The sequence below is a fragment of the Carlito syrichta genome, unplaced genomic scaffold, assembly GCF_000164805.1.
Source record: "Carlito syrichta isolate Samal-C Ts95f unplaced genomic scaffold, Tarsius_syrichta-2.0.1 Scaffold124523, whole genome shotgun sequence".
NCBI classification, from domain to species: Eukaryota; Metazoa; Chordata; class Mammalia; order Primates; family Tarsiidae; genus Carlito; species Carlito syrichta.
The window spans coordinates 56,657-70,331 of record NW_007068619.1 but is presented as its reverse complement, the minus strand read 5'-3'; the positions used below and the strand labels follow the sequence as shown (position 1 = coordinate 70,331).

The 13,675-nt window shown below is 40.3% G+C and overlaps 1 protein-coding gene across 1 annotated transcript; it reads right to left on the bottom strand.

The window, feature by feature from the left end:
- Positions 1–667: 667 nt before the first annotated feature.
- Positions 668–11,194, bottom strand: KIAA1551 (KIAA1551 ortholog). Its single transcript, XM_008048550.2, has 3 exons — positions 6,162–11,194; positions 4,960–5,043; positions 668–1,393 (listed from the first exon to the last, which is right to left on the bottom strand). The coding sequence occupies exons 1-3, from the start codon at positions 11,170–11,172 to the stop codon at positions 1,236–1,238; spliced, it is 5,253 nt and encodes a 1,750-aa protein (XP_008046741.1). The 5' UTR covers positions 11,173–11,194; the 3' UTR covers positions 668–1,235.
- Positions 11,195–13,675: the final 2,481 nt, after the last annotated feature.

Genomic DNA, 13,675 nt, shown 5'->3' with positions numbered 1-13,675 from the left:
CTGGGTGACAGAGTGAGACTCCAACTCAAACAAAACAAAACAAAAAAATCCATCAGTTTACCTTGCACGTTGAAGTAGTTTTTGAGTTGGAGTCTTACTCTATCGCCCAGGCTGGCATGCAGACGCACGCTCATTGCCACTGCAGCCTCAACTTGCTGGGCTCAGGTGATCCTTCTGCCTCAGCCTTCCAAATAGCGGGAAGTACATGCCTATACTGCCACGCCTGGGTAATTTTTTGATTTATTGTAGAGATGAGGTCTTGCCATGTTTCTTGGGCTGGTCTTGAACCTGCAAGCTCAGGCAATCCTCTCACCTCGGCCTCCCAAAGCACTGGGATTATAGGCTTAAACTACCATGCCCAGCCTGAAGTAGTTTTTAAAAGTGAACATCTTACATATAGAATTAAGGTTTTATAAAAATCAGCACTTTTCTGAAAGTCATAAAGAAAAATCAAGAAATAATTAATTGGGTATATCTTGCCTTCCGTGTTTTCTTGCAATTTCCTGAACCAGCAACATCTTTGCTCTTATATGAATGTAATGTAAAAATATCTACTGTTACAGCTAAAAAGCTAAGCTATGACATTTCAGCTTTTAAAAATGCCTTTGTAAAATGTGTGCTCTTGTACGGGTAGGAAACCAAAAAGAAACCAAGCGTGAAGCTCCAGTTTAGTTTCTTACAAAATAAATGTTTATTTCAAGTACGAAAAGTAACATCAAAAATTGTGTTCAGTTTAACAAGTATAAAACAAGACTTCTCAAAAAAAAAGCTTACAATTAGGTACAAAATACTTAAGAATATACTTTGACATTCACAGCGGACATTTTTGAAAAATAAGTTTTACTAATGTAGCTTAGAAACAAAAATACTTACAGTCCCAGTTAAATAAACAAGTCCTTTAACTGGGCATAGTCCTCCCGCAGGATGGATAGGTAACATTGCAAAACTAGATTTGTACAAGCATTCCTTTTCAAATAATGGTAAACTCGGTACAATAATGTAGATATTCAAATACCCTATGGTTTCCCTGACAAGTAGCATCTAGTTCTTCCACATACCCACAAAGGTCTTGAGCCATTTTAGTTAAGCAATTTAAACGAAATACATAACCTATGTGGGAACCAGACCATCTGACCAGTAAATCTTGATTGTGGCAATTCTGGGTATTTCCAACAAAATATTTTAAATAGAAAACGACAAGTATCCCAGTGGCACCACAGAAGCACATCTCATTGCTACTTGACAGGACTGTTCCCAAGGCTCCTGCTCCTCTTCTCCAGGTACAACTGCTTGTAGGTTTGAAACATTGCTTTTGAATCTTTCACTGGGTTTTGTAGCATCTCCAATCCATTTGCACTGTGGCTTCTCTTGGAGAGTCTTGAATTAACATTATCTGAGGGAAACAAACATTTTACTTACTTTATTACTCTTAATGTGAAGTGTGATCAACATATAACCAATCAAAATTGAGAGGGGAAATATGTGGGCTAAAAAATATCAGGGCAAGGAGTTAAGCCAACGTTTGATGACTACAGCTCTTTACCTAGAAAATGGTGAACTATACCCACATGCCACCTTGCCTTTCCTGTGGGGGCTGTTTTCTACCCTTACCTCTCCATTGCCCAGGGCTGCTCTCCACCCTTCCTCAATAAGATGGTCGTCTTTTCTGCACTTCTGCACTTCAACGCAACACGAAGAGGACACATAGGAGCCGGTCCCGGTGAAGAAAGAACAGCTTTAATACTCTGTATTCTATGTTCTAAAACAGGCCTGTACTTTTCTGTTTCTGATTTTTGGTTTAACATTTTTTATTTCAAAGATGTGGAGCATAATTCTGCACAGAAATGTTAATTATGCAAGTTAACCCTTGTTAATGAGGTTGACCCTCCCCACAGAATCCCACTACTGTCCTTTTGTTTCTTTAGACCACGTCAGTGTTGCTTTAGCCTGATTCCTTTTGATGGACCGAGTCTTCACCTTTGTGCAATGCTAGATGTGCCTCTTACCCTCAAGAACTTCTCTCCACTCACAATGCCTATCAGATACTCCTTGACTCATGATGGGAATATGTCGTGACAAACCTATCATAAGTTAAAAATACTGCAGGCTAAAAATGGACATACATATTTTTTGAGTCAGTTTCACTCTGTTGCCCAGGCTGGAATACAGTGGCATGCTCACAGCCACTGCAGCCTCTACCTGCTGTACTCCAGCAAGCCTTCCACCTTAGTCTTCCAATCAGCCAGAACTATAGGCTCAAACTACCACACCCAGCTTTGTTTTTTTGTTTTGTTATAGAGATAAGATCTCACCAAATTACTCAGGCTGATTTCGCACACCTAAGCTCAGGCAATCCTCTCACCTTGGCCTCCCAATGTGCTGGGACTACAGGCTTGAGTCACCACACCTGGTCCTGAAAACGCAATTAAAACACCTAACCTACTGTACATTGTAGCCTAGCCTAGGTGGGCTTACCTTAAATTAGCTTAAAGTTGGGCAAGGTCATATAGCATAAAGCCTATTTTGAAAAAAAAAAAAAAGTGCTGAATATCTCACATAATTTATTGAATACTATACTGAAAGAGAAAATCAGAAAGGCTGTATGGGTACTCTGAGTAGTTTCTACTAAATGTGCATGACTTTCACACCACTGTGAAGTCAGGGACCCTCCGTGCTTTCCATTCCTACTGTAGCCCTTATCTTCTAGATAATGCCAACTTGTTTGGACCCTTTCTACCTGGGTAGGTCAAGTATTCTGTCCTCTTTTTTTTTTTTGAGTTGGAGTCTCACTCTGTCACCCAGACTGGAGTGCAGTGGCTCCTGGCCACCGCAGCCTCGACCTGCTGGGCTCCGGCGATCCTTCCGCCTCAGCCTTCCGAGCAGTCGGAATTACAGGCATGCGCTATCACGCCCGGCTCATTTTTTATTTATTGTAGAGATGAGGTCTCGCTGCCCAGGCGGGTCTCGAACCCGCGGGCTCAGGCAATCCCCTCACCTCAGCCTCCCAAAGGCGCGGGATTACAGGTTGAGCCACCGAGCCCGGCTTATTCTGTCCTCTTAGTTTCTTCTGTTTCAAACCTGCAGACTTGTTTGCTTTTCTTTCAGGACTAGCTATGCTGATGTCCGGGGGAACTCTTGCCACATCCTTCCTCATCTCTTTTGCGCTGATTTCACAACCTGTGCCATGTACACTCCAACGTCTGCCGCCAAGTTTAGATGTGTGTTTCCTTATAGCTCTTTGGACGTCAAGGCACTTGTTTTCATTTCCTGTCACAGCTGGTTCGCTGCTCTCCAGCCTCTTCACCTTAGGTGCATGTTTCCCTCTTTCCCAGAGACCTGTTCTCCAAAGCAAGTTCCAGTTGGCCTTCAGGTGCCCACTGGCACCACCTGATTTTCTTCCTTCTCCCATATGCTTCATGGATTCCAGCGCTGTCATCCTTTAACAGAGCTCTGGCTTGTCTCTGCTTGGTTCACTCAGATTCAGCTCTCACTGTATTTGTGCCCTGGTTGTGTGGTTCTCTTCATGATGATTCTGCGTACACTTCAGCCCCACATTCACCATGTTGTACTGTTCATCCTGCTTGTGGCTGTTTGTCTCACTACCTGCCATTTACCTCATGCCTATCTCGAAGTCTCTTTGTTCAATCTGTAGATCTGTCTTCTGAGTAGCTTCAGTCTCAGATTCCAGACATGACCTGCTGGGCTCCAGCGTTCCTTACGCCTCAGCCTTCCAAGTAGCCAGATCCACAGGCGCGCACTACCACACCTGGCTGACATCTCTTCTTAGAAATATGCTCCTCTTTAATGTTGTTCTTGGTGAGATTCTGTCACCCTCCATTTTTGAGGTTCTGAACCCTTCTTTGCCTACTCAATAAACCAAAACTATAACAGAACTATCGAAATCTAGCCTCTAAGCTCTCAATGTCAAAGTCTAAAAACAAAATTCTTTCATCTCACTAATTAAATGAAAAACAGAAACTGCCAGCATTTCAAGTTGACCCTCAGCACAAATCTATTGCCAGGGGAAAAAAATCAGCTAGGATCAGTGTTATTGTCAAAATACAGTCATCCCTCAGTATCTGCAAGGGATTGATTCCAGGACCGTCCTCCTACCCCCTAGATACCAAAATCCAGGGAAACGCAAATCTCTTGTAGAGATGAAGTCTCGTCAAATTGCCCAGGCTAGTCATAAACCCGCCGGCTCAGGCAATCCACTCCCCTTGGCCTCCCAAAGTGCTGGGATTACAGGCTGAGCCATCGAGCCCGGCCTAAACTTGTATAATTTCTTATTGTTGTATATTGTTGCTTTTTAAAATATTGTTGAGCCAGTTATTTGAATCCATATATGCAGAAGCCGCAATACAGGAGGGCTGACTACACCTCGAACACTACACTTAATGGACTTTGAAGAGATGGGACCAGGCTCAAGTCGCTATTTCAGTCACTAGCGAGATGCAATTTAAGCGAAATGATAGAACCTCTCATATATAAAATGGGACTATTCTCCCCGTAGCGTGTATTAAGGATTAAACAAATGAACACCATTGGGGTTAATAAAACTGTAGCCCGCAGTAAACTCTAGCCTGCTGCCCATTTTGGCAAATAAAGTTTAATTAGAACACAGCGAATACATTCATTTACAAATTATCTACAGCCATTTTCAGAGTTGAGTAGTCAGGACAGAAACATTATAACTTGGAAAACCTAAAATATTTGTTGTCCTATACAGGAAAAATATGCAAACACTTTAACTAATTGTCATAAAGATTATTTTCTTGTTCAAAGTAAATAAATCTCAGCTTGGACAGCATGACATGGAAAAATAGGAAAATATCCTCCTACACAAACAAGGAATGAACAAAGAACATGGATAAAATAATATTTAAAACAATAATCAAAATTCAACTTACAAATACCAGATGGGTAGATAAGTAAATGAAACTTAGATGGTGATTTTACCTATTTCTTGGTTGTCTTCCTGTATCCTTTTCTTCGTTGTTACACATTTTAACCAGTCTTCTTTCGTACTTTTTATTCCTGAAACTATTTAAATATTAATTTTCAGAATTCTAGATAATGCTACTTATCTCCTTTAGCATTATAAAGGAAAACCATGCAAGCTGAAAATAAATTTTGGAAGACACTAGATATACTCACATATAACTCTTAAACTAGAAAAACTCCTATTTGAAGTTCTTATCTCATCACTGAAAAAACAAGTTATTCTTTTTTTTTTTGAGTTGGAGTCTCATCCTGTCACCCAGACTGGAGTGCAGTGGCCACTCTCGGCCACCGCAGCCTCGATCTGCTGTGCTCTGGCGATCCTTCTGCCTCGGCCTTCCGAGTAGCCGGAACTACAGGCATGCGCTACCACGCCTTGCTAATTTTTTATTTATTGTAGAGATGGGGTCTCGCCAAGTTGCCCAGGCGGGTCTTGAACCCGTGGGAAACAAGTTATTCTTAAAGTTTACCTTCATTATGTAATTATGGCCCCCCACCTCCTCCTGAGCTGCACTGGTGAACACACCTCAAGATATTTCAAGGGCATAGACAGAAAGTCACATTGCCCCCACCCATGTCCAACATTCATAACCTCAAGTTCTAAGGATCCAAATGAAAGGACCTACTGAAATCACCAACTTAAAATTTTGTACTCTTCCTGTTTCAAATATTACAATAAATTGACCTCTTTCCACATGAACATAAAGATTTCACTATTAGTCATTACATATTCCCTAAGATTTAAAACAAAATTTCTAATTCACAAGGCTCTAAAATTACAAGTCCAGAGAAGAATGAACAAAACCAAGATTCTTTAGAATGTAATACTTGATACTTTTAAAACTTGCCACGAGGAATGTGAAATGTTTTCACCTTGTTACTAAAAGAAGTATTTGTATTTGGCAAACCTTACAGTTTGATGTAGCTCTTGACATTACTACTAATTCACTATTACACAATTTACAATAAGGTGGTAACAATCATAATGCTAATACTGCCCAATGAAACACTGAAGTACCACAAAAAAACAAATACTAGGCCATGATATAACATGTTAAAAGTCTTTTCCAACAACCCCAGATGGCACGAGGCGCTAGCCCAAATACTGGCCTACAACTGCTTACAATGCTGGAGACACCATCAAGAAAATCATACTGGACCTTGTACGGGGCCTTGCTCCTTCCTGGAGTGAGGCTTTAAGTCCTTCCTTTCTTCACCAGCGTTTGCATTCTTTAACAGCACATCTGGACATAATTTAAACTCCAGCATGCTTGGTTTTTCTGTGATCTCTTTCACAGGTAAAAAGGTCTTAGGTTTATTTTCTTGTCTCTTCTCTTTATCTTTATTAAGCTTCCTGGGCAAACCGTCGAACTTGGTGAGACAAATGCTTTCACGTTCAGTACATTTAAAAGCAACTCGATTCAGGTATAATTTCTTTTGTTCTTTTGCCTGGGGAGGCATCTGGCTGGCTTGAATGTCATTATTTATACTGCTTAACTTTTTGTCCAATTTGGTCTTATCAATCCATATTTTGTCAGTCTGCTTCCCGCCGACCTTTTCTTTGATACTCTTTGAAATGCTGTATGATTTAGACTCCTCAGAATGGTAGACTTTTAGGTTTTTACCACAGCTCGCCAAACCATTTGATGATTCTTTAGAGGACTGTACACTACTCTGTCTCTCATTTAATTTCCCACAACTCCCTCCCTGCACAGAAAGTTTCCTGGCTCTCATGTGTTCAGAATCATGTGGTGCATTTTTCCCATGCATTTTCCTTGACACTTTATTACCCATAGTTTCTTTATGCTTTTGCCTTTGAAAATACTCCTTAGTACTTAAAACTCTACCAAGTTTAGATGAACTAGGCTTTGGGTCCGAAGACTTCGTACTTGATACTGTCTTTTCTTTAACACTGGCCTTTTCATTTGAGTTCGACAGAGAATTCCCTAATTTGAGTGTATCTCCTACATTTTTATTTGGCTCTTGCCTGTCATGTTTCTTCTTCTTTAACTCCACATCTAGTATGTCCCCTTGGTCTAACTTCCTTTTTTCCAAATGTTTTTGTTTGAGGCCATCTGCTTTGAATTTCATTTTTGCCTTTTCAGGTGATGTCTGTACCACAGAACCATTCTTACTCAGATCTTTATTTGTCAAAAAAACGGTCTTGGGTTTCAGTGGACGTAAGTTTTGTGCTACGTGTGGTTTCTGCAGGGTATGAGATGTTTGTTCATAAGATGCTGATGATTTATTACTTGAGTGAAAGGTCACCTCATGAAATTGGAGGGGCTTTTTTCTTTTATGATTTTGCGAGGAATCTAGTTTATCAGATTTAGACAAAGACTCACCAGTTAGTTCTTGTTCTGTTCTTTTTAAGCCTTTAGGCTTTGTTTCGGATATATCTTTTGTATTGTTGCCTTTTATTTCAGGGAAATGACTTTTCCCATCTGGAAGAGTCAGAGTCGTCTTTGGATTATTTGAAAGACTCGTGAATTTAACAATAGAGATGTCTTCATCAGAAGTTCTCTCTCCTTGTTTACAACTGTTGGTCTCTAAAGGAGAGCACTGCTTTTTCTCTTCCTTTGAAGTCAAGTTCTTGACGGTATTACACTGACATTGGGGTACTCCCTCATAAACCATAGAGAGCCAACCCAATGCACAGCAATGAATGTCATCTTTCTCTGAGTCCAATATTCTAGATTCACGACTTTCTCTTTCTGGAGGTTCTTGTGAGTCACACTGGTTAACCACTTTTGTGTCAGGCTTTTCTTTCTGAGCTTCCTCCAATTTGTCTACATCATTGGGTTGATCGTCCTGTTCCGAAAATATTTCTTTCATTTCCTCTGGACTTAATATTGTAATTTGTATTTGATCTGTTGAGTCCTTGGAGTCAGAACTGGTTTTATCACCAGTTTGATCTTCTGAGATCTTGTCTGTCCCCGTTTGTTGAACTGAAGAACCTTCCTGTGCACTCACAGCTTCAATGCCATAAGGAAACTCTTTCAAAAGTTCTGATAGCTGGTCATGTAGGTATAAGTCAGATGTCTTTTCATTGTAAATCTCATTTCTTGCCAGATGGTTGCCAGTTATACTGGATGAATCAATTTCCTGTGGGTAAGTAACCTGCTCAATAGTAGCTGAAGAAGTATCAGCAGCCATGTCTTCTTTTTTAGTGGTAAGTTCCAAATTGCTTCCCTTTTGGATTCCCCTATTTGCTTCAACACTGTTAGAAGATGATAGTTCTGAAGGCTGCTCTGATTGTGACTGACCACTCATTTTATGTGAAACATCTGTACACTGTACACTTTTATCTTTTTGAAAGTCAACGTCTTTATTTTCAGTGATATCTAATTGTTGTTTTTGTTCTCTGCTACCAGTCTCTTGCTGATTGGGTAGAGAAGATTTCTGTGGCTCTACCTTTTTGCAAGGGAGAGAGTTGAATATCTTTGCTATCTGGGAATTATAAGATGTATCACTTTCAAGAAGAGAACAAATACTGTCAATCTGTAATATATCACTACCCACAAGAATACTATCCCTTGATTTACACAAGGTTTGCTGATCACTCACAGGAGAATCCAAAGCAGAGTGTGACATATTATCCTTTCCTTGTCTGGCATTAGGAATGCCTTCTGAATTACCATTAGCTGATTCATTCTGCTTTTCCTGAGTTAGTGGCAAAGCCTTGGTTGAAGTTGCAGTGGTAGCTACATTAACATCAGCTTTCAAAGCAGCAGTTACTGTTGTATTTTCTGTTAACTGATTTTGTAAACTACAAACACTACCTTCTTTAATAGTTGGATACACTGTTCCAGGTAAAGCTTCAGGTGTTATTTCTTTGACAGACAATGTTCTGACCTCTGAAATAATTAGGGGTGACACTATGGCAATCTGAAGTTCTGTCCCCTTAGTTATATTTGTACCCAATGTCTCATAACCCTGTACTATCACTGAAGAAGTTGTTTCTTGTGAGGGATTAACCATTTTACTCTGAGAATTTTCCACAACTGAACAAGGATTCTTAATATAGACATCAGTAAACTTTGGAATTCCAACTGCTGTTCCGTCTGTGCTTGAGTTATGCTGCTGCTTTTCATTCATAGTTTCTGAAGATTGCTTTTTCCACAGAGAAAGACATGTTGCTAGCACTTCCATGGAACATGTACTGTCACTTTCCACAGGCATCACTTTTGTTGATGATTCATGTTCAAGGCAAAGAGAGTTGTCTGAAATCTTGTCACTTACACTAAGAATACTTGGAGCGTCCATAGCTTTCAAATTCATTTGGTAACCAGTTTTTTTGGCAATTGGATTCATTACAGAAGTGTCTGATTTAGACCCCTGAATAGTTTGGCTACCATCTTCTAATAATTTATTTTGAGTCTTGTCTCCCTGTGTTAGCAAACTAAGAAGTAGCGTATTTCTATTTGGGTATTTTGAAATATATTCCTCAAGCAACGTGAAATGGGGAACAGAATGCGTTTCACAACTTGTTGGCAGATTTTGTTTAGGGTTGAGAACATTTTCTGATGAAAGCTGGGTGTTACTCAAGGTTACCTGGGTCATCTCAGCAGTTGATGACTTTGAAGAAGGCATAACTTTCAAATTATGTAACTGGCCTGGTGTTGACAACTTTTCTGAACAGACAGAATTTACTAAACCAGAATTGACTTGGTCAAACTTTCTGCAATTGATTTCTTGAATGTTGGAATTCAACATACAGCTTGTTTTATTTGTTTGTGCAGATTCCACTACTGTTGGTGATTGTCTCTGTGCAATCTCTGGAGTTATTGAGATGACCTGTGGAACAGACTGGACTTTGGCAGTTTGTTTCAGAGACAATACAGAATTCTGACTTGATTCTCTATGAGAGGCATTGGTCATTTTAATACAGCCTGCTGACACTAAAAGATCTTTATTAATTTTAATTTTCCTTGCAAGTTCTGAAAACTTCTTTTTTATTTCTACTAATGTTTTAATATCCCTCACTAGCTTTTCTTTTGTGACACCTGTGTCCACTACTTGATTTGAAGTTGGAATGCAAGAATCCATTCTTTTCTCCTGATTATTCTGAGCAAGAGTCCTATCACCATCCATAGAAGATCTCATTGGTTCATTAAAAGGCTGCTTGATACTGGAATTCGCTTTCAAGTTGCAGAAATTCCCAACTGTGCCTACATTTTTACTAGAGTTTTGCCACTGCTGTTGAAGGCCTCTATGAAACTCTGTCCTTATTTCAGATGCGGGCGTTTCTGGACCCTGAGGAACTTCCATACCCAAGTGCTTAACATGCTGAGTGCTCTGCAGAGGCTGGCTTCTATACCTACAGTTGTAGGGAGGAGGAGCTCTTTCATCAGTTTGAGCAGCATATTGCTGTGACAGGACAGTGGCAGTCTGTTTTGCCTGTGAAGTCAATGCAGAATTTGGAAGCTGATTATTTTTACCTTGTAATGACATTGATGGTGTTGCAAATTTTTTCTGAATAGCAGGATCTTGCAAAAAGCTTTGCGGCAAGTAACAGTATTGCTTAGGAGGTGGTCTGTACTCTGGATAAGACACTCCATTAGGTGTATACTGTTGTACCCAATCCACCTGCTGCTCTGAAAAACACTGGTTAAGTCCTTGATTTCCACGATAAGTTATAGGAACTCTTGGAGGATGAGAAGGGGTCATCTGCAGTTGCATAGAATAGGTATCTGATGCTACAAGCTGATTCTGCTGTGCACAAATATTGGGTGTATTAGTTTCAAAATCCATTTGATGAGATATAGTGGTTCCTGCAAGAGAAAGCGTAGAATTCCTCACTGGTGAGTTCAACCATACATTTTGTGTAACTCCTGAAGACAGTTGCAAACTATGACTTAGTGGTTTGGGTCCTTTAACATTCGCATATGTTATTCTTTCCACTGAAGTTTGTGAGGCCATGACTGTCCCACTGTGCATATCAGAAACAGGGGTTTGCTGAGGATAATTTTGGATATTCAAAAGGGGCTGTGAAGCTGGATCTGAACTACTAGGATACATGCATGCTTCTTGGTTACTTCCAGGATAGCTGAAAAAACTTTGAGATGTTGTGGTAAGTTGGTTTACTAAAGATGGCTGAGAAAAAGATGACTGGCTTTTAGGATACAGTGGTGGTAACGTAGCACTCTTTCGTTTTGTATTCCAACTCATTGTTGACTTGATATAGTCGCAGTATAAATCAGTTGGTTTTGAATGTCAGCAATCTGTAAGAAATAAAAACCTTTTATTAAAATGCTGTTTTGCCAAACAGAATTCCTAAGAAAATTAGTACCTGCCTGTGTCTATTATAATTACTGAAACTTCAGACTAGACAAGCCTCATCTTTAATTAGGGAAGAGGAAGAACAGATGATGCAACAACTGAGGCAAGTGTCAGTGAAATTTCTGAAGTGTTTTTGAAAAAATCATTCTAAGGCCAGGTGCAGTGGCTCATGCCTATAATACCAGCACTTTGGGATGCCATGGTGAGAGGATTGCCTGAGCCCATGGGTTTGAGACCAGCCTGAGCAACTTGGTGAGACCTCATCTCTACTATAAATAAAAAATTACTTGGGTGTGGTGGTGCATGCATTCATTCCAGCTACTTGGAAGGCTGACGTGGAAGGATCACATGAGCCCAGTAGGTCGAGGCTGCAGTGGCCATGAGCGTGCTACTGCCTTCTAGCCTGGGTGACAGAGTGAGACACCAATTCAAACATAACAAAAAAATATGATTCCACACAATATAGCTAACTTTGTGTTACATTTAAATACTAATCACTTTTTTTTTTGAGTTGGAGTCTCACTCTGTCACCTCGACTCAAGCAATCCTTCTGCCTTACTCTTCCAAGTAGCTGCAACCACAGGTATGCACCACTATGTCTGGCTAATTTTTTAATTTATTGTAGAGACAAGGTCTTGTCATGTTGCTCAGGCTGGTCTCGAACTGCTGAGCTCAGACAATCTCCTCGTTTCCACCTCCCAAAGTGCTGGAATTACAAGTGTTGACCACTGCTCCTGGCCTTAAAAGTGCTTTTACTTATTATAAGTTGTTTATTCTAAATAATCTATGCTTATTGTTAAAGATAATAATAATAATAAGGCTATGCTCGGTGGCTCAGTCTGTAATCCCAGCACTTTGGGAGGCCAAGGTGAGTAGATTGCCTGAGCCCGCAGATTCGAGACCAGCCCAGGCAACTTGCTGGTCTCTACAATAAAAAAATGAAAAATAGCTGAGCGGGGTAACACACGCCTATAGCTCTGGCTACTTGGAAGGCAGAAGGATCGCCAGAGCCCAGTAGATCAAGGCTGCAGCAGCCGTGAGCGTGTCACTGCACTCTAGCCTGAGTGACAGAGTGAGACTCCAACTCAAAAAAGAATAAAAAATAAAAATAAAGCTCAAACATACAGCAAATTAGCTCTTACTGTCCATCTCCAATGTCTACATTCCCCAGGGGTAGCCAATGTTTCCTTATTAAATTTCAAGACATAAATACTAATTCATAAATAAAACATCTTTTACAACAAATGGAACCTAACCAAACACACCGTCTACAACTTGCCTGTTTTTTTATGCCTAGCATACCTTATTTCAGTATGCATATACCTACCATCTACCCACTGCCTGAGCAGCATTCCACTTTATGGGTATGCCACTTGTGATATGCTGTACTAACAAATATATTTGGCTTTTGTCTTTGCTTCCTAGCACAAAGCACCTAAAACCCTCAGGATTTCCAGAATGATACAGGCATCTTTCATTTTTCATAATGAGCCTTTTCTGCCAACATGTAAGTTTACAAGGGGGGCCTTGTTATAAAAAAATCAGTACTGGCCGGGCTCGGTGGCTCAACCTATAATCCCAGCACTTAGGGAGGCCAAGGTGAGTGGATTACCTGAGCCTGCGGGTTCGAGACCCACCAGGACAACCAGGTGAGACCTCGTCTCTACAATAAAATAAAAAACAGTTGGGTGTGGTAGCACACATCTGTAGTTCTGCGCTACTAGGAAGGCTGAGGCAGAAGGATCGCTGGACCCCAGAAGGTCGACGCTGGGGTGGCCATGAGGATACCACTGCACTCCAGCCTGGGCAAAGGACTGAGACTACAACTCAAGAAAAAAAAAAAAAATCAGTATTTATAAAAAACTGTCTATTTATTTACATGTTTAAACTTCAGTCACTTTTAATGTACTGTCCATCTGAAGCAATACACCTATTGAGATACCTTTTCCACAGCTCAAAGCAGTCTTGAACTCATCAGTTTTCATGCCTTTTAGTGCTTCTGTCATTTTTTTGTTTCACCTCTTCCACATTGGCAAAATATTTCCCTTTGAGACTTTTTTAGTCCGGGAAGCAAAAAAAAAAAAAAAAAAAAAAAAAAAAAGTTTGAAAGAATCTAAAAAAAAAAATTCACTGAAGTCAAACATAGTCTCTCCCAACATTAGCTGATACACCAACGCCAAAGGGTTCCTAGAACACCTAGCAGTAGAGGTCGGCCTCCCAAAAGATAATTCCATTTTTTTGGTGTCCCCCCCTTTTATGCTACTGAGGTGATTTAAGGTGGGCCTTCCAGATAGCCTTAGGATGGGACTGGCCAAAAAAACCAACTGTTCAGAGGGTTGGAACTTTCAGTCCCAACTACTGACTTCCAGTAAGTAGCGAGCGAAGCTGAAGC

Coding starts and splice junctions, on each gene's coding strand:
- KIAA1551 (XM_008048550.2), bottom strand. CDS start 11,172: ATGAGTTGGAATACAAAACGAAAGAGTGCTACGTTACCACCACTGTAT. Junction 5,044..6,161: donor GGAGCAAGGCCCCGTACAAG/GTCCAGTATGAT, acceptor ATATTTAAATAG/TTTCAGGAATAAAAAGTACG. Junction 1,394..4,959: donor GGAAGACAACCAAGAAATAG/GTAAAATCACCA, acceptor TGTTTCCCTCAG/ATAATGTTAATTCAAGACTC.